The 25842-nt window shown below is 34.8% G+C and overlaps 1 protein-coding gene across 3 annotated transcripts in view; it reads left to right on the top strand.

Annotated features, from left to right (window-relative positions):
* The window catches only part of USH2A (usherin), a 763828-nt gene that overhangs the window by 66838 nt on the left and 671148 nt on the right, over positions 1–25842 (top strand). For all 3 annotated transcript variants that reach the window (XM_032289234.1, XM_032289233.1, XM_032289235.1), the window contains 3 exons: positions 22140–22203; positions 24186–24480; positions 25390–25574. In XM_032289234.1, coding sequence (XP_032145125.1) covers positions 22140–22203; positions 24186–24480; positions 25390–25574 — 544 coding nt within the window. The remainder of the gene's footprint in view (positions 1–22139; positions 22204–24185; positions 24481–25389; positions 25575–25842) is intronic.

Raw genomic sequence — 25842 nt, 5'->3', positions numbered from 1 at the left:
TCCAGTATTTTTGTTTGGTTATGTCTTGTAGATTTCATCTCTTGGCTCTAATTCACCCATCTATACACATATATTACTCACTATCACCACTAGATCTTACAGCATTTGTATTAAATTGTAGGTATTTTCAAATCCCTATTTGATAATTCCAACATCTGGACCATGCTGTATCTCCTTCTATTGACTCTTTCTTCTCTCTACAAAGACCACATTGTGTTGATTTCTCACGTGTCTTAAATGTTTTTATTGTATAATAAATACTTCGCATAAAAGAATGAGAGAGATGGAAGTAAATTATATTTTTTGTGCTTTTCCCTTTACAAAGAGGAGCACTGCTGGATCTATCATTTGAATGGGGGTTGGCAGTAGGAAAGAAACAATATTGAACTGATTTCAAGTTGATATGTGTGTGGCCTTCATTATAGTTTTAATATTATTTAGTTCACTACTGGTTTCAGTTATCTGTGGGCAGAATTAAAAATAGTTACAGACATATGCGGGGTGGGGCCTCCATAGACCTCTAATCTGTCATTCTGGCCTCTGTATGGCTGCTTCCTTCTTAATCCTTCTGTGCCTGATTCTTCTATTTCTCTCCTCTCAGCTAAGTATGGGAGCAGCCCTGGGTCTCATCCAATGAGTTAAATGTTCAATGACTGTTTGTGTTTCCTATGAAAGACTTATTAACTATCTATAATTTAATTCGTTTTTTTGTGTGCCCTCTACATTTTGATGAGTTAAAAAATAATTCCTTTAGGACTTATGTGGCTTGTTTTGGTTGTTAGATTGACAGCAAAGTGATGGTCCCTTGCAACTTTTTACATTTAAAGCAGAAGTCGAAGTTGAACTATTATAACAACATTTAATTTATACCTCTTTTTTTCTTTGGCACAGTTCTATCTATACTTCATTCTACAACCATCTAGATTATTTCAGCTATGGCTGGTCTCTGACTCTCTGAACAAAAAAAGGTACATAATGCTTGGCCCAAAAGATTATTTTGGTAGAAATAATTAAAACAGGCATTAATGTTTTAATTATCTCCTCTGATTTTTCATTGAGATTTTCAGTTTTTGTGGGCCCTAATTTTATCTCTGACTTTTAACTTTTATATTCATTCTTCAGTTTGCCTGAAATCTGTTTACTGCTAATATTTAAAGCTGAAACATGTTTTTTGTTATAAATCTAGCAATTGGATCTTGTTTCACAAATGATCATGTGGCATCATTTAATCTCAGTACCCCCAGCAACTCTGTTTGTTCACTTTGTATAGCACATGCATTTCTTGTGTTTCCTTTTCTGTCAGATACATAATCATATTTATCAGCGTATACCCCTTATACTCTGAGTCTATCAATGCCTCAACCTTCCTGGGATCTTCACACGATTTAACAATTTTCTACTATCTCTCACTTTTTAATGTGGTAGCTTCCCTCCTTACTCAACTTAAGTTTCATGGTCAGTTATTATAACCACTTGTTTTCATGGAACTCGACTTCCATGCCTTTCTCTTCATTTCTAGTATCATCTTGGCAATACCACAGCATAGGTTAAATATACCCAGACAGGATGACTCTTCCCACCTTAAACTCATGACCATGAACTTCCTAAGTGTATCGATGCTACCATGTAATCATTCCATATTTCCCTCATTCATTCACTTTTCCTGTCTCATGCCAACTACTTATACATTTTCCATTCTCCTTATCCTGATTGTCAGTGATATTACCTCCAACTTTACTATAAAAATTAATGAAAAGAATAAAAGAGCTTCTATAGATTTCCAGTGCTATATTTATCCACCACTGGCATACAATCTATTGATAGATCCAAGGATATTCTTGTCATATTTCCCCCAATTTACTCCTGTATTGTAAAATTTTCTTGTATTATTGGAACATTTTCAAGGGAATAAAGACATGTTGTTATTTTTCAATTAAAAAATTATTCTTGACCCTCCTCTACCTCTTCCACTAGCCATTGTTTTATTTATTTGCTCCACCTTTTAGCAAAACTTCACCAAAGTATATTCAACCATAGGAGCCGTTAATTCCTCTTTTCAAATTCCACCATGTACATTCAGACTTTAGCCCACCACAGCACTTAAGCTACACTTGTCAAATCTCTACTGACCTTCACATTATAAATCTAATAATTTCAAGTCTTTATCTTTTTGACCTATCAACATCATGTAAGGGAGTTGATCACTCCTTCCTCCTTGGTAAATGTTCTTCACTTGGCATCTAACACTCCATCATCTCTCTGAGTTTCTGGTTGCTGCATCTCAGTTCGATCTAAGGGTTCCTCTTCATCTGACATCCTAGTGTTGGTACCCCAGGCCTTAAGACTTAGCTCTGTTCCCATGTCTATAGACACTTATTCCCTTGAAAATCACCTCCAGTCTTATAGCTTTTAATGTCATCTAAGTGACTTGACCTCCAAATATAAATCTACCCCTCAGGCCTCTTTCCTAAACTCCGGACTCCTCCGTTGCATGCATCAAACTACCCAAAGTCTCCATTTGAATATTTAATTTACATTTCAAAATTAAACCTACTTTTTTCAAGATGGAACTGATTTTCTTAAGACCTCTCATTTTGATCCATACACTACTTCTTCCGTGGTCTTCCTCATCTCAAGTGAAGGCAATTTTATCTTTCCACTAAGACAGAGAAAAATATTTGGAGTCATTCTTGTCAATTCTCTTTATCTCATATTCAACATTTTTTGTTTTGCAAAATCTTGTTTGTGTTACCATCAAAATATATCCAGATTTTGAATCCTTTTTAGCACTTCCACTAGAATCATCCCTGTCCAAGTCATGGTTGCTGCTTTGCCGACATTGCTGCTTTGCCGACATTACTGCCTCGTCCTTTAACTACTTCCATCTTGGTACTCCACTTTATTCTCAACACAGCAGAGTTGTTCTGTTAAATATCAGGCAAGCATCTTTACTTTTCTGCTCAAAATGCTCTGTTGTGTCCCCATTTTACCAGAGTGAAAACCACCATTCTTACTATGACCTATAAGACCTAATGAAGCTGACTGCAGTTACTTCTCTGGCTTTATTTCTTATGTTTGTTTATTTTGTTCTTTTTGTTTTACACAAATTGGCCTTCTTGCTGACTTTTGACTACGTGAGATGTACTTTTGTCATAGGGCCTTGATACCATTGGCTATTCTTTCCCTTACCCGATTAGGTCTGCACAATACCACTTCCTTAAAGACATCTTAGCACCCTATTGACATCAGCAAACACCAACTCCCCACTTCGGGTCTCATTATATTGTTCTATTCCTTTCCATAGCACTTACCATCTTTAATGTATTATAGGATTTGCTTATTTTTGTTGAATAAATCTGTTTTCCCCTCTAGAATATAAAAGAGCAAGATTTTTTATAATTTGCATTGCTCACTGATATATCCCAGGAGCCAGAAGATTGCCTATCACATGGTAGCTTCTCAATACATATTTGCCAAGTAAATGAATGGATGGGCAGCTTCCATGCAGTATTAAGCCTGTGGGTGTGCAGAATGCAAGAGTTGAGGCTTGGGAGCCTCTGCCTAGATTTCAGAGGATGTACAGAAATGCCTGGGTGTCCAGACAGTAGCCTGCTGCAGGGGCAGAGCCTTCATGGTCCTAGAATCTCTATTAGGGCAGTGCCAAGGGGAAATGTGGTGGTGGAGTCCCCACAGAGTTCCCTCTGGGGGATTGCCTTGTAGAATTGTATGAAAAGGTCCACCATACTCCAGAACCCAGAATGATAGAGCCATTGGCAGCTTTTACCCTCAAGGTAAAACTGCAGGCACTCAGTGCCAGCCTGTAAGAGCAGCCTCTAGAGCTGAGCCCTGCAAAGCCATAGGGGCAGAGCTGCCCAAGGCCTTGGGAGTTCGCTGTTCCCACCAATGTGCCCTGGATGTGAGACATGAAGTCAAAGGAAATTATTTTGGAGTCATTACAATTTCATGACTGCCCCTTTGGATTTCAGACTTGCATGAGGGCTGTAGCCTCTTTCTTTTGGCTGATTTATCCCCTTTGGAATGGAAATATTTATCCAATGCTTGTACCTGAATTATACTTTGGAAGGAAACAACTTGGTTTTCATTTTACAGGCTCACAGGTAGAAGGGAATTGCCTTATCTCAGATGAGACTTTGGACTTTTGCGATAATGCTGGAATGATTTAACACTTTGGGATACTGTTAGGAAGGGAATTGTATTGTGCAACATGCAAAGGACATGAGATTTGGAAGGGGTCAGAGGCAGAATGACATGGTTTGGATCTGTGTCCCCATGCATGTTCAATTGTAATCCCCAGTGGTGGAGGTGGTGCCTGGTGGGAGATGATTGAATCCTGGAGGTGGATTTCTCATGAATGGTTTAGTGCTGTCCCCTTGGCTGTCCTCATGATAGTGAATGAGTTCTCACAATAGCTTGTCATGTAAAAGTGTGTGGTACCTCTTCCCACATTGCTGCTGCCTTCCACACTGGATGTACCTGCTTCTCCTTCATCTCTGCCATAATTGTGAGCTTGCTGAGGCCTCTCCAGAAGCTAAGCAGATGTTGGCACCATTCTTCCTGTAAAACCTGCAGAACCATGAGTCAACTAAACCTCTTTTCTTTATAAATTACCCAGTCTCAGGTATTTCTTTATAGCAACTTAAGAATAGACTAATACATTATCCTTTGCAACTGATGTCTAAAAATCTTTTTTTAAAAAAAGTAAAAGCAAGTTTATTAAGATAGTAAAGAATAAAGAATGGGTACTTCATAGGCAGAGAAGCCCTGAGGGCTGCTGATTGACCATTATTATGGTTGTTTCTTGATTATATGTTAAACAAGGGGTGGATTATTTATGACTTTTCCCCAAAAGGGGTGGGCAATTCCCAGAATTGAGAGTTCACCCCCTTTTAGACCACATAGGGTAACTTCCTGATGTTGCCATGGAATTTATAAACTGTCATGGTACTGATAGGAGTATAGCAGTGAGGACAACCAGAGGTCACTCTTACTGACATCTTGGTTTTGGTGGATTTTAGCTGGCTTCTTTACTGCAATCTGTTTTATCAGCAAGGTCTTTATGACCTATGTCTTGTGACAACCTCCTATCTCATCCTGCAAATTAGAATTCCTTAACCTCTTGAGAATGCAGCCCAGTAGGCCTCAGCATTTTTTTTTTTTTGCCAAACCCCTATTCAAGATGGATTTGCTCTTGTTCAAACACCTTTGACATCTCCCCCTGCCTTTTACAAGAAAGCTTTTAATCTTAAGGGTTGTAGAGGGATGAAGATCCATCTTCTCCAACTACTTCTCGCTAAATAGGGGTAATGATATTTCGGCTTAACAATTAGGGTCTCTTGTCTTTGGGGTAGAGAGAAACTCAACCAGAAAGCATTGGTATGTCAGGGTCCATTTGGAACACTTGAGTTCTGACAAAAGATAGTATCTGGAAGATTAATAACTATTTAAGAAAACATTTAGTAAGCCTATCCTACACAAAGAGTACAACAGTAATATATTCCACAACAGTAAAGCAAAATAAGTAAAATTATCACAAACTAAATTAGAAGGCTTTCCATGAACTGGACAACTGTTGAAACCAAGCTGATATGGGGTTGCTAGTCGATTCAATACAGATTTTTACATTGCCCATTCATTTTGTTTCTTTTGAACAGTAGTTGGAGATCACTGGTTTGTTCACAGAAATAAGCAGAATCTGTCTAAACTGTAGAAAAAAAATTAAAACAACTAATGAGACTAGAATCTAATAACAAGTGTACCATAGTTTTTGAAACATTCTTTTCTCTTTCCAGTCTCCCATTTTTACTAGAGACAAATTATAACTGATTTGTGTGCAAAAGTGAGCTTTAGTCTTACATTTTGCCTGGTTACTTGTATAAAATGCAGCAAGAATAATTATTTTTCACATAGGATTTTAAAATTGGCTTTGTTGGAACTTTGCTCCATAAAAAGGAATCTCAGATAAGACCGTTTTAAAGCTTAGCCCAGCCATGGGTTTGTACCATCAAATGCCTATGAGTTGGGTAAATTCCTTTACTCTTGAGGTCCAAAGATAACTTGGAGCTCCTGGGTCTGTCAGAAAGTGACATTCTTTACTTATCATAGGTCAGTCATGAAGGGATCTTTTCTAGTAGTGTCATTGGCTCTCAAGTATCCTCCTTTTGAAAGGAGAAATATCCCCATGTCCCACAGATCATGTACATGACTGATTCTGTCACCCATAGCCATCAGCAAAGAGCACAACGCAGATTATGCCAAAGAGAATAGCAGTTAACATCTCATAGTGCCAAACCCATTTTTAGCTGAGAAGGACTTTACTGAGAGGAGCCTACCCCCTAAACCTTAGGAAGGACCATAGGCCTCCTAAGTTAGATGTCAAGTGTCCTTGCCTTTTATTCAGAGGGTCCTTTAACCCCTCTGTCTAAAGAAAGACTCTGTCTACCCTAAATTAGGCCATTCCCATCCTCTACCAAAGCAAATGCACCCCACTTACCCAAAGTCAGCCAGTCAGTGCTGAGGTCTATTTCCTTTGGGTCAGAGGAGTCTCCTCAGTGTTGTACCTTCCAGGGTTCACCAGAAAGATGTTACCGGAAAGAGATCCAGATCCAGACCCCAAGAGATGCATAAACAAAGCAACTTTTCCTTTTGAACTTGTCATGAATTCCATCTTGTAAAGCGTATTAAGTGTTGCTTTAAACTGAACCTTGAGCAAATTAGGTGGTTTGTGTGATCATACATCTATGTGGGTGGCTTCTAGTTTGCCACTTCAAGGGACAAGTATTAATAGTTCAGTGTATGATGTTGATTTGATTTGAGCATGTGTACAGTTTGGATAATCTTAAATTTTGACAGACACTGGCTGTGGAGACTCTTTTTGTTACTGAATCCTTTTGTTTTAAAGCTGTTGCCATTTGTATTTCTCTTGTCTTTTATATTTTTTTTGTCTGTTCCTTTAAGCTTTTATTGGAAATGTGAGTAAGTAAAGAATTACTTATGTTAGTTGCCAAGCAATGCATATTTCATAGCTTTAAATCTGTAATCAGCAATAAAAATCCTGAAATATGTATTTAAGAACATCTTTAAAAAATTCTTTCTCATTCAGGAATGAATTCAAGGTGAATCCATAAAGTGAAAGTAAGTTTATTAAGAAAGTAAAAGAGTAAAGAATGGTTCCTCCAAAAGCAGAGCAGCCCCCAAGATGTCTAAAGATCTTAACAACAAAAAAATAAAAGCAGAGAAAATATATGGTATTTTTTTTAGCATAAACCCTTTACTGTAATGAGCATTAAAAAATAAATAGAGGGGATCCAAGATGGCTGAATAGGAACAGCTCTGGAGTGCAGTTCCCAGCGAGAACGCAGAGGGTGAGTGATCACCACATTTCCAAACGAATTTTTACTGCCCACAGACCAGGAGATTCCCAGGCCGAAAAGCACCACGAGTCTCCAGCATGGCTGTTTCAGCCTGCCCAGCAGGTCTTTGCACAAAAACTCACAAAAATCTGGGCGCAGTTTCAAATGGTGCCTCAAAGGTCTGGGAGGTTCATCAGGGATATTGGCCTGAAATTTTCTTTTCTGCTGTGTCTCTGACAGGTTTTGCTATCAGAATGATGCTGGCCTCATAAAATTAGTTAAGGAGCAGTTCCTCCTTTTCAATTGTTTGGAATAGTTTCAGAAGGAAAGGTACCAGCTCCTCTTTGTACCTTGGGTAGAATTCAGCTGTGAATCTGTCTAGTCCTGTGCTGTTTTTATTGTTTGTTTGTTTTTAGTTGGTAGGCCATTATTGCCTGAATTTCAGAATTTGTTATTGGTCTATTCAGGAATTTGACCTCTTCCTGGTTTAGTCTTGGGAGTGTTTATGTGTCCAGTAATTTATCCATTTCTTCTAGATTTTCAAGGTTATTTGTGTAGAGGTATTTATACTAGTCTCTGATGGTAGTTTGTATTTCTGTGGGGTCAGTGATGTTATCTCCTTTATCCGTTTTTATTGTGTCTATTTAATTCTTTTCTTCTTTATTAGTCTAGCAGTCTAGCAGTTTTTTCAAAAAATCCTCTCCTTGATTCATTGATTTTTTTTTTTGAAGGGTTTTTCGTGTGTCTCCTTCAGTTCTGCTTTGATCTTAGTTATTTCTTGTCTTTTGCTAGATTTTTTGTTTGCTCTTGCTTCTGTAGTTCTTTTAATTGTGATGTTAGGGTGTAAATCTGAAATTTTTCTAGCTTTCTTATGTGGGCATTGAGTGCTATAAATATCCCTTAACACTGCGTTAGCTGTGACTCAGAAATTTTAGTATGTTGTCTCTTTGTTCTCATTGGTTTCAAAGAACTTCTTGATTTCTGCCTGAATTTCATTATTTACCCAGGAGTCATTCAGAAGCAGATTGCTCAATTTTCTTGTAGTTGTGTGGTTTTGAGCAAGTTTTTAAATCCTGAATTCTAATTTGATTGCCCTGTGGTCTGAGAGGCAGTTATGATTTCAGTTCTTTTGCATTTGCTGAGGAGTGTTTTAATAATAACTTTTTAAAATATCAGTTATTTTTCCAAGTAATAGACATTTATAGCTTTCAATTTTTAAAATCTGTTTAAACAATTTTTTAAAAATTTATCAATAGCCTCCTTCCATATTCAGCATTTATATTTATCATTGTCATGTGTGTTTTTATATTTTACTGTGAGATTGAAACATATACAATTGCCAATCTTACAGATTGAAAATGGTCAAACATTAGCTATTTCAAATAGTTTAATTCAGTATGTAAGTATCCCAAAATAATATGATATGCTATTATCTTTATGTTGTTAATATTTATGCAAGTCCTCATATATATATAAAATATATAGCATATCTTCAAGTTGCCTTTTTCATAAATGTTTTTGAGAATTACCCATTTTGACATTTTGTTCATTTTAGCTTCTTTTTAGTATTCTACTTTATAAAAAAGTGTGGCTTATGTATTTGTTTCCATATGGAGAGTTAGCTTTTCTTTTTATATAATTTAGAGAAGATCACAATTAACATTTTTTATGTCTTCTTGTATGCATCTGTGAGAATTTTCATAGAGAAAGCACTATGAAAGGTATCACAGGCTTCTTAAGTATTCTTATCTTCTACTTGGATTTGCCAAACTGTTACCTGAAGTGGTTGAACCAATTTGCATTCCAACAGCAACAGGTAAAAGACCCATTTGCCTGTGTTATCAACATGTTTTGTTTTCCAACATTTTTGCCTAAATCATGAGTATAGAATATTCCCTTATTTAATTTTAATTTCTTTAATAACTGTTAAAATATTGAAACATGTTTATTTGACATTTGAGTTTTCTCCTCTGTGAATTGTGTGTTCTGGTATATCTTTTGTTAAATTTTCCATTGCTTTATCTTTTCCTTGTCAGTAAAATGTATAATCTACATTTTAAATGTTTTAATTATATTGATCACAAAAATATTTCCTTCAGTGGTTTGACTTTTTAAATTTTCTATGTTTTTGGTCTGTCACACAGTTTTAAATTTTAACATTGGCAAATATATCAGTTACTTTTTTATAGTTCAGATGGTTTTATATCTTAAGAAATCCTTTTTTATCCTGATACAATATATATAGCCTACTATTTTTCCTGAAATTAATTTTTGTGTAATGTATGAGGTAAAGATTTAATTTTAACTTTATTGGCACATTCTTGTCCCACTGATTTTTATTGAACACATTATTTCCTCACTGATTTTTAAAGCCACCTCTATTGTATCTCCAGGTCTAATTTGATGATAGTGTGTTTAACATCTTGTTTCAGAGGTCAATTTGATTAACTTCTTGCCAAAAGCTATAGCGTTTGATTAACTTTTGATATCTTGCAGTGGATTCCTTCTTACTAGCCTTCTTCAGCTGTTCTTGGGTCTTATCTCCTCCAATTGAATTTTAGGATTAGTTTATATACAAATATTTATTGGATTTTTAATTGGAATTGAATTAAATTTATACAACAGCTTAGGGAGAATTTATATTGTTATGCTGATTTTTTTCATCCATGATCATAGTATATCATTCTGTTTATTTAGATCTTCTTTTATGTGTTTTAATACATTTTGGCAAACAAAATATTTATACCTTATACTAAAATGGATAAATACAATATTTATTCCTAGGTATCTAAAGGTTTTGGTGCCATTGTAAATAGTATCTTTTATTAAATTGCATTTTATATTTATTACTGATATAAAGAAATATTATAAAGATATATCATTCTTATTTTCAACAGCACTTTGGAACATGTTATTCTAATATTTGATTGTAGACTTATTTGAATTTTCTAGGTAGAAAACCTTGTAATTTGAAAATAATATATTTAGGTCATTCTAATTCTTACACGTACTTCTTTTCTTTGTCTGATTGTGGGGTCTAGACATTCCTTTAACAATGCTGGAAAAAAGCAGTGAGGGCAGGCATCTTCAACTTGTCATTACTTTAATAGAAATGACTTTACATATTTTCCTTTAAATAAGATGTTTGCCATATCACTTTAAAAATTTCCCACCTATTCCTAGTTGTTTAGGATTTTCTATTTGTATATAATGGATTTTTCAAAAAGTGGCAGATTTAATTTGTTAAAATATAATTTTCATGCCTATGATATCAAGTGAGATTGGTCCTATGATTTTCCTTTCTCCTACTATCCTTGAGAACATGTTTCGGCTCTCCCATTTATGACCCGTTTTACTTTGGGCCAATTTCTTAATATCTATATGCTTTGATTTCCTCATCTTTAAAATTAGGATCAAAAGAATATCTTGCCATAGTGTTTTTAGGAGGATTAAATAAAATAATATACATACAGCACTTGGAACAGGGCCTGCTACTCAGTATGCAATAGTTATTAGCTGTTGTCATCATTATTATCAAGATATTCTAAAACACAAGAGTGAAGAGTACTTTGATGTGTGTCCTAAGATCTGTTTCTGGTTGCTATTTCTGGGCATTTCTTTGTTCTAATATTTCTGGTAGCTCTTACTTGCGACCATGAATTGTAGACATTTGATGCCCACAGACTGTTCAGCTCTTTCAACTTCTTCCTTGTTCCTAAGGAATTCTGAATCAATTCATGAGGGGCTTTCCTAAAGAAATTTGTCAAAGTTATCCAATCCAATGCCACAATTATATTTCTTCTTGTATGATTGTGGTTTCATTGCTGTGTCAAAGAAATTTTTGCTCAAGTGAAGGTTACAAAGATTTTTCCTGTAATTTGTTCTAGATTCATTATAATTTCAAGTTAGTTCTATCATCCTTATTGAGTTAAACTTTTACATAAGGTACATGATATAGGTTAAGGTACTTTAAAAAAAAAATAAGATATCCAATAGTCCAGGACCATTCTTGGAAAGAACAGTATTCTTCCATTTAATTTTCTTTGCTACTTTGTTAAAATACAATGGACTGTATATGATTTTATTATCAAATTTTTCATTGCCGCTGTCATAGATATGCAACTGATTTTCATATATTGATATTGCATCTTGCAACTTTGCTGAACTCATTTGTAATTCCTATAGATGTCTTTGATGGTTGTGGTATTAAGGTAATACTGGTTTCATAGAATACTTTGAAGAGTGTTTATTCCTCTTATATTTTTTGAAGGGCTTATGAACTAATGGCGCTATTTCTTCTTGAAATGTTTTGTAGAATTTGCCAATGAAGGCATCCGGTCCTAAGCTTTTTTTTGTGGAAAATTTTTAAAACTTACTAATTTGATCTCTGTACTTGGTATAGATCTACTCAGATTGCTAATTTCTTCTTGAGTCTATAGTTTTTGTGTTTCTTGGAATTTATCTGTTTTTTTAGGTTGTCTAATTTTTAACATACAGTTTTTCATAGGATTCCTTATAATCCTCTTTGTGTCTGTAAAGTCAGTTGTAATTTCCCTTGTTTTATACCTTAATAATTTGAGTCTTCTCTTTTCTTGGCTAGTCTAGTTGAATGTTAACTTTGTTCATAATTTCAAAGAATCAACTTTGGTTGGTTTTCTTGTTGTTTTTCTATTCTCTATTTTATTTTTCTACACCAGTTTCTTTTCTTCTGCTAGCTTTGAGTTTGTTTTTCTTTTTCTGATTTCTTAAGGTAGAAGGTTAGGTTATTGATTTAATAAATTTCTTTTAAAATATAAGTGTTTACAACTCTAAATATTTCTTTAAACACTACTTAAATCACATAAAGTGTGATATATTGAATGTTTACTTCCATTAATTTCAAAGGATTTTGAAATATTTTTGTGATTTCTTTTTTGACCATTAGTTATTAGGAATGGATTAATTTTCACACATTTGTTAATTTTACAGATTTCCTTCTGTTATTGATTTCTAATTTATTATACTGTGATCTAAGAACATACTTTGCATTATCTCATTTATTTTTAATTTATTGAGACTTGTTTTATGGCCTAACATATAATCTATCCTGGAGAATGTACCATATGCACTTGAGAAGAGTTTGTATTCTGTTATGGTTGGGTAGAATGTTCTGTGGATGTCTGTTAAGTCCAATTGGTTTGCAGAGTCATTCAGGTATTCCACTTCTGTTTATCTTCTGCCTAGTTGCTCTTTCTGCAATTGAAAGTAGGATACTGAGGTCTCAACTATTGTGAAATTGTCAATATTTCTCTTTAAATTTGTCATTTTTACTGTTGTTAGACACATATCTGATTATAATTGCTTTATCTTCCTGATGGATTGATGTCTTAAAATATCCTTGTCTCTACTAACAATTTTGTCTAAAGTCTGTTTTGTCTGATGTTAGCATAGGTGCTCAAGCTCTTTTTGGGTTATTGTTTGGGGCGTGTATTTCTTTTCATTCTTTAACATTCAATCTATTTGTTTCCTTGAATGTAGAGTTTGTCTCTTGCAGAACAGCTGTTAAGGGGTCATGTTTATTTGTTTTTCCATTCTGTAAATATCTACTTTTTGACTGAAGTGCTTAAGCCACTTGCATTTAATGTAGTGACCAATAAGGTAGTTACAATATCACTTTGCTTTTTTTAAAAATATGATTTATGTTTTCTAGGTTTTACTTTTCTTCTATGACTGTGTTCTTTTGTGTTAAAAAGTTATTTTCTAGTGTATAATTTTAATATCCTTGTCATTTATTCTATGTTTATTGCCCAGAATGTTATGATTAACATCTTAATTGATAAAAATCTAATTCAAATTAATACCAACTTAATTTTAAGAGTACACAAAACTTTGCATCTATATAGTTTATGTTCCATCTGCTTTCTTTTGTGCTGTTACTATGTATAAATAGAGATTTTTACATTGGGTGCCCATCTACACAGATATATAATTATTGCTTTATAAAGTTATTTTTTTAAAACAGATGTGAGAGAGAAAAAGAACTAAAAGTAAAAATACATTTTTCCTTTTTTTTATATTTACCTATTTAATTACCTCTACACATACTTTTATTTCTTCATGCAGATTAGATTACTCTCTAATATCCTATCATATCAGCCACAAGGACTTCTTTTTGTATTTCTTGTAGAGCAAGTCTGATAGTGAATATTTCCTTATCTGCGAATATCAATTTATCCTGCATTTTTGAAGGACAGTTTCGTTGGAAAAAATAGCTTTTGGTTTACAGTTTTTTTTGTTGTTGTTGTTTTGCACTTTAAATATGTCATTCCACTGCCTTTTGGACTCCATGGTTTCTTCACAAGAAATCTGTTATTAATCTTATTGAAGCTCCCATGTAGGCGATGGCCTTTTCTCCCTTCCTGCTTTCAAGATGTTTTTTGTCCTTGTCTTTCAACAGTTTGATTTTTAATATGCCTAGGGTGTGGATCTCTTTAAATGTATCCCACTTGCAGTTCATTGAGCTTCTTGGATATGTAGATGAATATTTTCATCCAATTTGGGAAGTTTTTAGTAATTATTTCTCTATATATTCTTTCTGTCCTTTTACCTCTTCTCTGAAACTCCCATTATGCATATGTTGGTACTCTTGATGGTGTCTCACAGCTCCCTGAGGCTCTGTTAATTTCCCAAAATGCTTTCTCTTTCTATTCCTCACACCAAGTAATCTCAGTTGACCTGTATTCAAGTTCACTAATTCTTTCTTCTGACTATTTAGATCTGCTAGTGAGTGAGGTCCTCTAGTGAATTTTTTATTTAAAAGCCTTAAGTATTTTTTTTTCTTTTTCTTTTCTTTTCCTTTCTTTCCTTCCTTCCTTCCTTCTTTCTTTCTTTCTTTTCTTTTTTTTTTTTTTTTTTTTGTAGGAAATGAGGTCTCACTGTTTCCTGAGCTGATCTCAAACTGCTGTGCTCAAGTGATCTCACCTCAGCCTGCCAAAGTGCTAGGTTTACAGGCATGAGGACGATGCCTGGCTAAAAATTATCTATTTTTTTCTCATATTTTCTGTTTACTGGGGCATCATTGTCATACTTTCCTTTAGTTCTTTAGACACTTTTTTTCTTTTAGTTCTTTGAACATATTTAAAATAGTTGATTGAAAGTCTTTGTATAGTAAGTTTAATGTATGTGACCCATTTCTCTTGCCCATTTTTCTCCCCTGTATGTTGTTTGTTTGTAGAAGTTTCTTGCATATGTCATATTCTTTGTTAAAAACAAGACATTTTAAATACATAATGTTGCAAATCTGGAAATCAGATTCTTTCCCTTTCTGAAGTTGTTTCATTGCTGCTACTTGTCACTGTTGCTACTGTTTGCTTGTTTAGCGGCCGTCCTGAATGAACCCTGTGAAGTTTGTTTCTTTTTCATATGTGGTAAATGAAGTCATTGTTGGCTTAGCTTAGTACTCAGCCAGTAATTTAACAGAAAATTTCTTAAATGCCTAGAACCAATACATTTTCCAGTCTCTGGTAAGTGACCTGTACGCATGTTGCAGAATGCCATCAACACTGAGGCAGCTTAGCACTCCGCTTTAGTTACTACTTCGTGCTTATGGCTTACGCAGAGCTTCAAGGTCAAGCAGAGGTAAGAACTTAGGTATTTCTCAGGTCTTTCTTTTTAGCATGCACATATTCCTGACCATTTTACTTAGCCCTCTGCATGTTCATAATCTTGTAGATTATCAGGTGTGTTTTAAAGATTAGCAAAGCCTCTATGGACATAGTGCTCCCCATCTTCTCCCTTTAAGTGTTTTGGTTTGTTTGTTGATTCTTCCAACTATTGTTGCTGCCTGGGCCAACTGCAATGTTAAGCAGTTGCCACTAAATTTTTTTTTTTTAAAAAACAAATAGTTGTTTTAAACAAGCAGAGTAAATGCTGTTTCCGTGGATGAACTCTAAGTCAATTCAAGTCATACTATTGGGGCTTTCCATGATACTTTCAGGCAGATCAAATAATAACAGTCATCTGAGGACAGAGCATTGAAAGAGCTCCATTCGCATTCTGATCCTTTTAGTGGCTACTAGGCTGCTGGTTTTCATGCTGATTGCAAACTGCTCCTTTTCAAAGCTCCCAGTGAGTGGCAGAAAGGAGGATGGAAATAGGAAAGCTAAGATGTCATAGAATATGTTGTCCTTACCAATATTCAGCCATTTAAACAATAAATCCATCACATAAACAAAACCAATAACAAAAATCACATGATTATCTCAATAGATGCAGAAAAGGCCTTTGACAAAATTCAACATTCCTTCTTGTTAAAAACTCTCAATAAACTAGGTATTGATGAAATGTACCTCAAAATAATAAGAGCTATTTGTGACAAACCCACAGCCAATATCATACTGAATGGGCAAAAGCTAAAAGCATTCCCTTTGAAAACCAGCACAAGACAAGGATGCCCTTCTACCACTCCTGTTCAACATAGTTTTGGAAGTTCTGGCCAGGACAATCAGGCAAAAGAAGGAAATAAAGGGTATTGAAATAGGTAAAAAAGTGAGTCAAATTGTCTGTTTGCAGATGACATGATTGTATTTTTAGAAAACCTCATCATCTAAGCCCAAAATCTCACTATGCTGATAAGCAAATTCATCAAAGTCTTAGGATACAAAATCAATATGCAAAAATCATAAGCATTCATATACACCAATAATAGACAGAGAGCCAAATCATGAGTGAACTCACATTCACAATTTCTACAAAGGGAACAAAGTACCTAGGAATACAACTTACAAGGGATGTGAAGGACATCTTCAAGGAGAACTACAAACCACTGCTCAAGGAAATAAGAGAGGATACAAACAAATGGAAAACATTCCATGCTTATGGATAGGAAGAATCAATATCATGAAAATGGCAACACTGACCAAAGTAATTTATAGATTCAATGCTATACCCATCAAGCTACCATTGACTTTCTTTACAAAATTAGAAAAAAAAATCTACTTTACATTTCATATAGAACCAAAAAAAGCCCACGTAGTCAAGCCAAGACAATCCCAAGCAAAAGAATGTAGCTGGAGGTATCACACTACCTGTTAAACTATACTACAAGGCCACAGTAACTAAAGCAGCATGGAACTGGTACCAAAACAGAGATACAGACCAATGGAACAGAACAGAGGCCTCAGAAATAATGCCATACATCTACAACCATCTGATCTTTGACAAACCTGACAAAAACAATGGGGAAATGATTTCCTATTTAATAAATGGTACTGGGAAAACTGGCTAGCCATATGCAGAAAACTGAAACTGGACCCCTTCCTTCCACCTTCTACAAAAATTAACTGAAGATGGATTAAAGACTTAAACATAAGACCTAAAACTATAAAAACCCTAGAGGAAAACCTAGGTAATACTATTCCGGACTTAGGCATGGTCAAAGACCTCATGACTAAAACATTGAAAGCACTGGAAACAAAAACCAAACTTGACAAATGGGATCTAATTAAAGAGCTTTTCTGCACAACTAAACAAACTATCATCAGAGTGAACAGGCAACCTACAGAATGGGAGAAAATTTTAGCAATCAATCTATCTGACAAAGGGCTAATATCCAGAATCTACAAAGTACTTCAACAAATTTACAAGAAAAAACTAAACCCCATTAAAAAGTGGGTGAAGGATATTAACACACACTTCTCAAAAGAATATATTTTTGTGGCCAGCAAGCATATGGAAAAAATGCTTATTATCCCTGGTCATTACAAAAATGTAAATCAAAACCACAATGAGATACTATCTCATGTCAGAATTATAATCATTGAAAAGTCAGGAAACCCCAGATGCTGAAGAGGATGTGGAGAAATAGGAATGCTTTTACACTGTTGGTGGGAGTGTAAATTAGTTCAACCATTGTGAAAGTCAGTGTGGAGATTCCCAAGGATCTAGAACCAAAAATACCATATGACCCAGCAATCCCATTTCTGGGTATATACACAAAGAATTATAAATCAATCTATAAAGATACATGCACACATATGTTTATTGCAGCACTGTTTATGATAGTAAAGACTTGCAACCATCCTAAATGCCCATTAATAATAGAATGGATAAAGATAATACGGCACATATATACCATGGAATATTCAGCCTTAAAAAAGCATGAGTTCATGTCCTTTGCAGGGACATGGATGAAATTGGAAACCATCATTCTCAGCAAACTAACACACAAGAACAGAAAACCAAATACTACATGTTCTCACTCATAAGTGGAAGTTGAACAATGAGAACACCTTGGCACCGGGAAGGGAACCTCATACACAAGGGTCTGTTTCAGGATGGGGGTTAGGAGAGGGATAACATTAGGAAAAACAGCTAAAGTAGATGAGGGGTTGATGGGTGCAGCAAACCACGATGGCACGTGTATACTTATGTAACAAACCTGCATGTTTTGCACATGTATCCTAGAACTTAAAGTCTAACAAAAACAAATAAACACTCTCCACATTGTTCCGTGTCTTTGGTTTATTTCCAGAGTTCTCAGTGAGTTGATTTCATACTCTTTGCCAGTGTTCCCATTGCTTTTATGGCAGGCAGAATCTTCCATTGTTTTAACTCTGCCATTGCTGATGTCCTTTTATTTGTTTCATCAGTGTCTTGTGGTTTTTAACTATAGACATTGCCACACTTTAGATTAGATTAGTTAGATTTATAACTAATATTTCACATTTTCAGTGCTAATAAAAATAGTATTTAAAAGTTTTGATTTCCACTGGTTAATCACGAGTATGCAGAAATTGAATTATTACACATTTAACATCTATCAAACAAAATTAACCAATTCACCTGTTATTTTTAATAGCTTTTATGTACATTCATGGAAATTTTCTGAGTAGACAATTATGCTATCTGCAAATAGAAAATTTATTTCCTTCTGTTGTAGTGACATTTGTTTATTTAGTCTTATTGGCTATTTTTACCCTGTTTTATATGTTAGGTTACTTAGTCACAGTTTTCCCATTTAACTAATTTTGTTGTGCCACCCAGTTGTAATGCAGAACGACTTCTTTCATCAACCGTCTATTTTCTGACTAAACAGTTATGAGGTCTTTCCTGTATGAGTCATGTCCATTTCCTTATCAATTTATATAATTTAGACATATCTTTGCCATATGAATATTTTTCAAAGAATTTTTTATGGAATGTTTATTCCAATGAATATCTGTTGTTAAAAATTGGCAACTAGCAAAGGAATAAATAACATTTCTATGACTGTCCTTGAAATATTTAATAGCGTTCTTACTTCAAATTATAACTCTTGTTTGGGATGGATGATTCACATTAACTCTAGGTCTTTAGAAAACTTTCTCTAACTCTTTTTTAAGAAGAATTCCTTCAAACATGAATCCTTTAGCGGTGGATATGATTGCAAACTCCAAAATTTAAAACTAAAATGGTTTTTAAAGGTTATAAAACCCAGCCCCTTTATTTTATAGATAATAAAATAGATTTCATTATCCCTCTGCAGCAGAGCTTCCCTTTAGCTATTATTAAAATATAGGGAGTGAATTCTAATTTATCAGCATTGAAAGGTACACCTCCACTTCTAACACACTGGTCTGACTGCCATCATTTTTCACCCATATGACTATAATATCCTCCTAACTGGCCTCTTGGCTTCTGCTCTTGTCTTCCTATGTTCTAGTCTCAGAATTTTTGAATAATTCTGAGATCACATCACTCCTCTTCTCAAAACCCTCCAATGGCTTCCCATTTTATTTAGACTAGAAAGCAAATTTCTTACAATAGGCTATAAGACTTTGCATATATAACAATTTGCACCTCCATTCTCCCCTCTCCCCCAGCCAGCTACTTGTCTGACCTAATCTTCTAATAACCTCCCCCGTTTTATTCTGCTCTAAGATGCTAGCTCCTTGCACCTCCTCTAACATGCCAAGCATACTGATTTAGAGGTCTATATGCTTATTAATGCCTGCCTGGAACATTTTGCCTCTAGATATATGTATGACTCATTCTCATTTCCCTGTCCATGCCACATTCTCAGTGAGGCCTCTCTTGAACATAACATCCCGACTAAAATCCAGCCATGCTGTCCAGCCTGCTCTAATTCTTCTGTTTTTCATAAAATGCATTACATGCTAATATATTATATAAATTACTCATTCATTATGTTTATCTACCTGAATGCAAGCTTCATAAAAGCAAGGGTATTTTGTTGTTGTTATTGTTAACTGATTGTACCTTCGGCACTCGTGAAAGTGCCTGGCACACAATAGGCTTCCAATAAATATTTGTGAATGAATCAATACATAAAAGAATGAAGCCACCCTGACATTTAAAGCCATGGTTCAGGCCTTAGCAACGTCACAGCATCATAGTGTTAATCAATTTTGCTCTCTTTCAGTTAGGGTAAGTCTTTCCAAATTATGAATGACTATCCCCTATTTGTTATGATCTGGGTTCTTTGGGATAAAACATTTCCCTACAGGTTATATATAAAACATTTTAGACAATTTTTTATCCTGAGAAAGCAAATTGGGTAACTTGAAATACATGTAAAAATTTTTTCTATTGATAGCTCATTATGTTGATAAAAATAGGAAGGGAAGACTGTGTCAGTTTCCCAGGGCTGCCATGCAAAAGTACCACTAACTGGGTGGCTTCTCCCAGAAAGAGAATGCCTAGGACTATTATGGGACACAGAAAGTTCCCCACAAGGAGTATTTCAAAGCTGAGACATTAAGTGCTGTATAGAGCAGAAAAATTGGAGGCAGAAGCAAAATTAGAACCTTAGGGCTGAGAGAGCTTGAAGGTTATGGGCCATTAAAAATTCACACTGTAGATCAGCAGCATGAGGTGTAAAGAATATTAGGAAAGGAAGAACTGAGCATGTTTAGGGATAGGTGAAGGTGAAGAACAAACAGGACACAGGCCTAGCTTCCTTCATTCTTGGCAGACGACATTATCTCTTACCACACAAAGAAAATGTATGCTATGAGGAGGGAGTTTCCTATTCGTCTTACCTACTCCCCAAACAAAAGCACATAGGCACAATGGCTTTGCTGTATTTGGGTGTATTCTTCTCATCTTTCTTCTAAGAATGACATGTCCATCTTTCTACTATTCTCTACTTTAACTTTAGGTCCTGGATCCAGGTCAATTTATCATAAATCATGTCGCCTGGATGGCCAGTTAACTCAAATATTTCATCATGTTTTCTTATTTCTTATAACTAATTATGCTTTTTAGAACAATTTGTGTTGGAAATCTTCTAAGGATTTCTGTAAAGTTTTAGTAGATTTTGTTTTGTCTTTGTAACAACACTTGGAGGAATGATTCTTTGCACTTGTGCCAGCTGCCTGTTTTGGGACAGATAAAGTAAAGAAACTCTTCTTACGGGAAAGTCAGAACAGGCGGCTGCCTAGAGCACATGTTCCTGTGAGCCTCAGCTTGTGGAATGTGTGGAAGACTGAAAATATTGGGTAGAAAGGGAGAGCCTGTAAGTGTATTTTTCTTAGAATATATCCATTGAAAATACACTAATGAAGAAATAGATATAAATAAAATATGTGGCTTATTTTCTCAAATATATTATTTAATATAAATATAACAGATAAATATATGAATATGCACAAATATATGCATACATACACTCACACACAGACACATATTCTTTGTAGGCTCCTAAGTCTCACACTTTGCTGTTAGTTCTTCCTACTTCTAAGATCATTACCTCAGACTATTCTGTGTGCTAATTCTCCTCTTCATCTTTTATTCATCAGCCATATCCTCACTCTGTCCCAGTTTCCTCCAAGCAACCACCAAGGAGCAGCAGAAAACATAAATCAAACATCCTTTAAATCTCTATCAAGACAGAGTGAAAACTGAATAGTTAAAAGAAAAAACACATTGGAAAATGGTAACTTGATGAATTAAAACAGCTCCAATTTTATTTTTAAAAACTATTGAAATAGACAATTATTGAAACAAATTTTGTTATTAAAAATATAACAAAAAACTTAGAGGTGGTAGTTTTCCTACTTTATTCTGTCCCCATTCTCTTGGGTTTGTCTGAGTAAGTTCTGAAAAAAATAGTTTCTAAACAAATAAAATACCATGTGGATTAAGGTTGAATGCTACATTTGCCTTGAAGGGTCATCAAATTCAATGTAGATTGGTCTTTGAACCTGGTTTTCTTAGAATAAATTTTCTGAGGCAATAAAATTGGGAGAGTGAACTAGAATACACACAGAACCTACAAGTAGAAAGTATTTGATGTGTCCTCATTTGGAGATTTTCTAGAACACACGTTAAGTTTAGAGAGGACCCAGATAGCCTGGAGCTTGGGGCGAGAACAGGTGGATGTAAGAGTGAGGAATCTTCCTTTTGACATTGCAAATACTCTGGCAATTGCAATTGGAAGCAGATGACAATCAAATTTAGGGCTGATGAGACAACAGATTTATGGGTTTATAAACTAGAAAGAAATTTGACTTGGGAAGGGACTTCGGGAGAAAGCCGTGAGTTAGATGAGTAAATAAGCTGGCCAAAGTATTCACTGTGATTTAAGCCCTACCCCGTCCTTGGAGATAACTATAGTTATTATTTATGTAGAATTAGCAAAATAGAGATTGATCTGTCAAAACTTCAAAGAGCAGTGACATAAATATGTTTTTAAGCTTAACATCTTCCTAAGAATATCACTTAAACACTTGACAGGTGTCGCTTGGTAAACTGAGACTTCTTATATTATGTACATGTATGTATTTGCAGGTTTAGAACAGTTTGTTGGGAGAATGCAGGATTTTCGATTATACCAAGTGGCACTTGCAAACAGGTAAGCAGATGTTGCATTGTAAACCTCAATAACTGTAATGATAAATGCTGAATTCACTTAAATAAGAATACTATGTAGATTATAGCATTTTTCATCTTTATAGCATTTGGCAAACATCACCTAATTAATGTTTACAGTGTTTGCTTTGGCTTAGTCTATGGTTGTTATTCACTAGTGCTACTCTATTGGGCAACTCCTTGTACTATGAAATTAATCACATTTTTCCTAAGGATTTTCTGTAAGAAAACTTGATGTTGGAATATTTTATAAAATTTGGGTTACATTTGTTTAAATTTTCTTTATGAAGTACTTTCTATTAATAATACTTGAGAAATTTCTACATCTGACTTTTTAAATTGCCTTGTTGAATTTATACCTACTAGAGAATGTGGAACAATAAACATGATTAATTATTTTGATATATGGGAAATTCTTAAGAGACTGGTCTATTAGACTTGGAGACAAGAAGAATGAACATTTGGAGTATTGTGATATATTTTTCTATTTTCAGTCAACAAATAATTGTATAGACTCAGGCTAGCTTTAATGGCATATTTCCTTATCTTGAGAGTGATGGGAAATCTTTCTTAGGGCTTCTTAAAGGCACACAGAATTTTAAAAAGTTTAAGTGAAATTCTGCTTAGGATGCCTTTTAACTTTCTTCTTCAACTTATGGTCCTGTGGTATAATAGTATATTGTTGTATGGATGAGTTGATCTTATTTACTTCTATTAAAGACCAAAAAGAAGAATGCTCATTCATATTTCTTTAAGGCAGATGTAAATTAGTGTGGTGGGTTTCCAAATGACAAGACTAGCCCTGGTAAATTTAGAAGCATTGTTTTTGCTGTGGTTCTTAGTCCATGGCAGATCATTAACAATGTAAAAATTCTTTTTCACCAGTCTATATCATCAAGATATGTCTCAATAAAGAATACTGTAGCACTGGAACACATTGTTAGGTGCATTTATTGCCACTAGCCTTACTATAATTTTAGATCACCTTTATCTAAAATGCTGAAGGACAATGTTGTAGTAATTCTTTGGGAATAAAGTTTTTCCATGGGGATGAAAGATTTTATATTGGATTCTATAATGGTGGCTTTCAGTCCCATTCAAAACCTGGTATCAGTTGAAAAGTACTGATGACATTTAAAGAAGGTATGACTTCATGTGATTTAATGAATGGAAAAGCTGCCTGACTCCTTCATTGCTCTACTGGGGTCTGAGAGAAAAAGCCTTGTTTCTCTGGTAAGACCTTGGTTACCAGTGTTGGCCTACCTGAAATGTCTGGGAAGGTGCTATGTGGAAGAATGCCTATAAATAGAATGACTAATTCTGGTCTAGAACAAGTATATTGCCCTTAATGGAAAAATTAAATATATCTACCTGGAATTGGCATTCTTCTTTGACTGTTGGCAGCCGCCATATGATCTGAAGCCATTGGAGCATGATAGGATGCCAGGATCTGTACTGATGAGTCACAGGAAACCGTTGACAAATGGCCTTGGCCTCAGTCCTTCACTTAAAACAGAAGCAGATAAAATGATACTTCCTTTCTTACTTCTTTCCCATGGATAAACTGAAAACATTACCAATAGCTCTCATTATTTTTCATATATTATTGTTCACTCTCAGTAGTTAGTTCAGCAACCTAAGTAAATGTGACCTTTCTATATTATCACAAATAGACATAGTAAAATATTGTGGCATTTAAATAAGTATCTTAATAATCAGACAAGGGCTTATGCATGCTTCTTGATATAAACAAAGAGTTAAAATGTGCTGGTTTTGATGTATATTTTATGATAATGAATTTGTTTATTTGGTCAAAAGTAAATTTTATGTTCCATGTATAAAATTATTAAAGCTAAATGGATGCTCATTAAGCACTAAATGAGTGACATTCATTTGTAACAACTCTTAGAAGTTCTATTACTGTTAAGCTCTTTGTCCTTACAGTCTCCCTCTTGACTTCCACAGAGAGATTCTGGAAGTTTTTTCTGGTGATCTTCTCAGATTGCATGTCCAGTCACATTGCCGCTGCCCTGGCAGTCACCCACGGGTCTACCCTTTGGCACAGCGGTACTGCATTCCTAATGATGCCGGAGACACAGCTGATAATAGAGTGTCACGGTTGAATCCCGAAGCCCATCCTCTTTCTTTTGTCAATGATAATGATGTTGGTACTTCATGGGTTTCAAACGTGTTTACAAACATGACACAGCTTAATCAAGGAGTGACGATTTCAGTTGATTTGGAAAATGGACAATATCAGGTAATTAGAAACAGTAAGGCGTACATTAATTTCCTGTGGTTGTTGCAACAAGTGACCACAAACTTCATGTCTTAAAGCAACAGAAGTGTATTCCATAACAGTTCTGGACACCAGAAATATGAAAACAACATGTTGGCAGGGCTACACTCCAAAGGTTCCAGAGGAGGATCCTTCCTTGCAATTTCCAGCTCCTGGGGACTCTTGGTGTTACTTGGCTTGTGTCACCACAACTTCGGTCTCTGCCTCTGTTTTCACATGGCATCCTTCCTTGTTTCTCTGTGAGCATCAATTATCCCTTATAAGGCCCACCCAAATCAAGGATGATCTCATATTGACATCCTTAATTATATTACAAAGACCCTATTTACAAATAAGGTCACATTTACAGGTTTGGACAGTAGTACTTAGACATAATCTATTTGGGAACACAATTCAGCATACTACATGGTGAAAACTGAAGTAGGCATTTGAACATTGCCTCAATAAAGCAATAAACACATCTAGAAGACAACATGCAGGGCCTTATGTTTTAGAGATTTGTATCAAAATGATATTTGTGAAATGCCAAAACTAATTCTCTTTATTAAGTAGCAAAAATTAATGCAAACTAAGATGCTTTTTTAAAATAACTACTTAAGAAGACTGTATATGACATTTATTTCATGGAAGTGATGTTCTTTGTCTTTCTTTGCATATTGATATATAAAATCCTTCAGCAAAGGAAGAGATATACAATTATAGAATATGCTGCTTTTACCACAGGGCTATGAAGTTTCTGGATGTCTAATATATATTTGGTAATTATAATTATGACAAAGTGAGCCAATATATTCTAACAATTCTATGGTTTGACATGCTGATGGGTCAAACTTAAAATTTTAATTACAATAATTAACTTTCAATTTTCAGGTGTTTTATATTATCATTCAGTTCTTTAGTCTACAACCAACGGAAATAAGGATTCAAAGGAAGAAGGAAAACAGTTTAGATTGGGAGGACTGGCAATATTTTGCCAGAAATTGTGGTGCTTTTGGAATGAAAAACAATGGAGATTTGGAAAAACCTGATTCTGTCAACTGTCTGCAGCTTTCCAAGTATGAACATTTTTAAACAATTAATTTAATAGACTGATGAGTTAATAATAATAACATACAAGTAAGCTAGCTCTCTAGGCTGGTAGAGACTTCCCTTCACCACCAGCTTCCTTGAGGCAGATTCTCCTACGTCTTATCTCTAAATTGAGATTAAAACTATGTTTAAAGTTACCGTAAAAGACATTAGAGTAACCCTTATTTCAATCTCACTGGTGTTTTGCAATCTGATTTTCAGACTGTTTAGCAAGTTATCTATGTTAATAGAATT

This window comes from Sapajus apella, unplaced genomic scaffold, assembly GCF_009761245.1.
Source record: "Sapajus apella isolate SASKATOON/1434 unplaced genomic scaffold, GSC_monkey_1.0 scaffold22, whole genome shotgun sequence".
NCBI classification, from domain to species: Eukaryota; Metazoa; Chordata; class Mammalia; order Primates; family Cebidae; genus Sapajus; species Sapajus apella.
The sequence above is the reverse complement of the archived record's forward strand: the minus strand, read 5'-3'. Positions and strand labels throughout refer to the sequence as shown.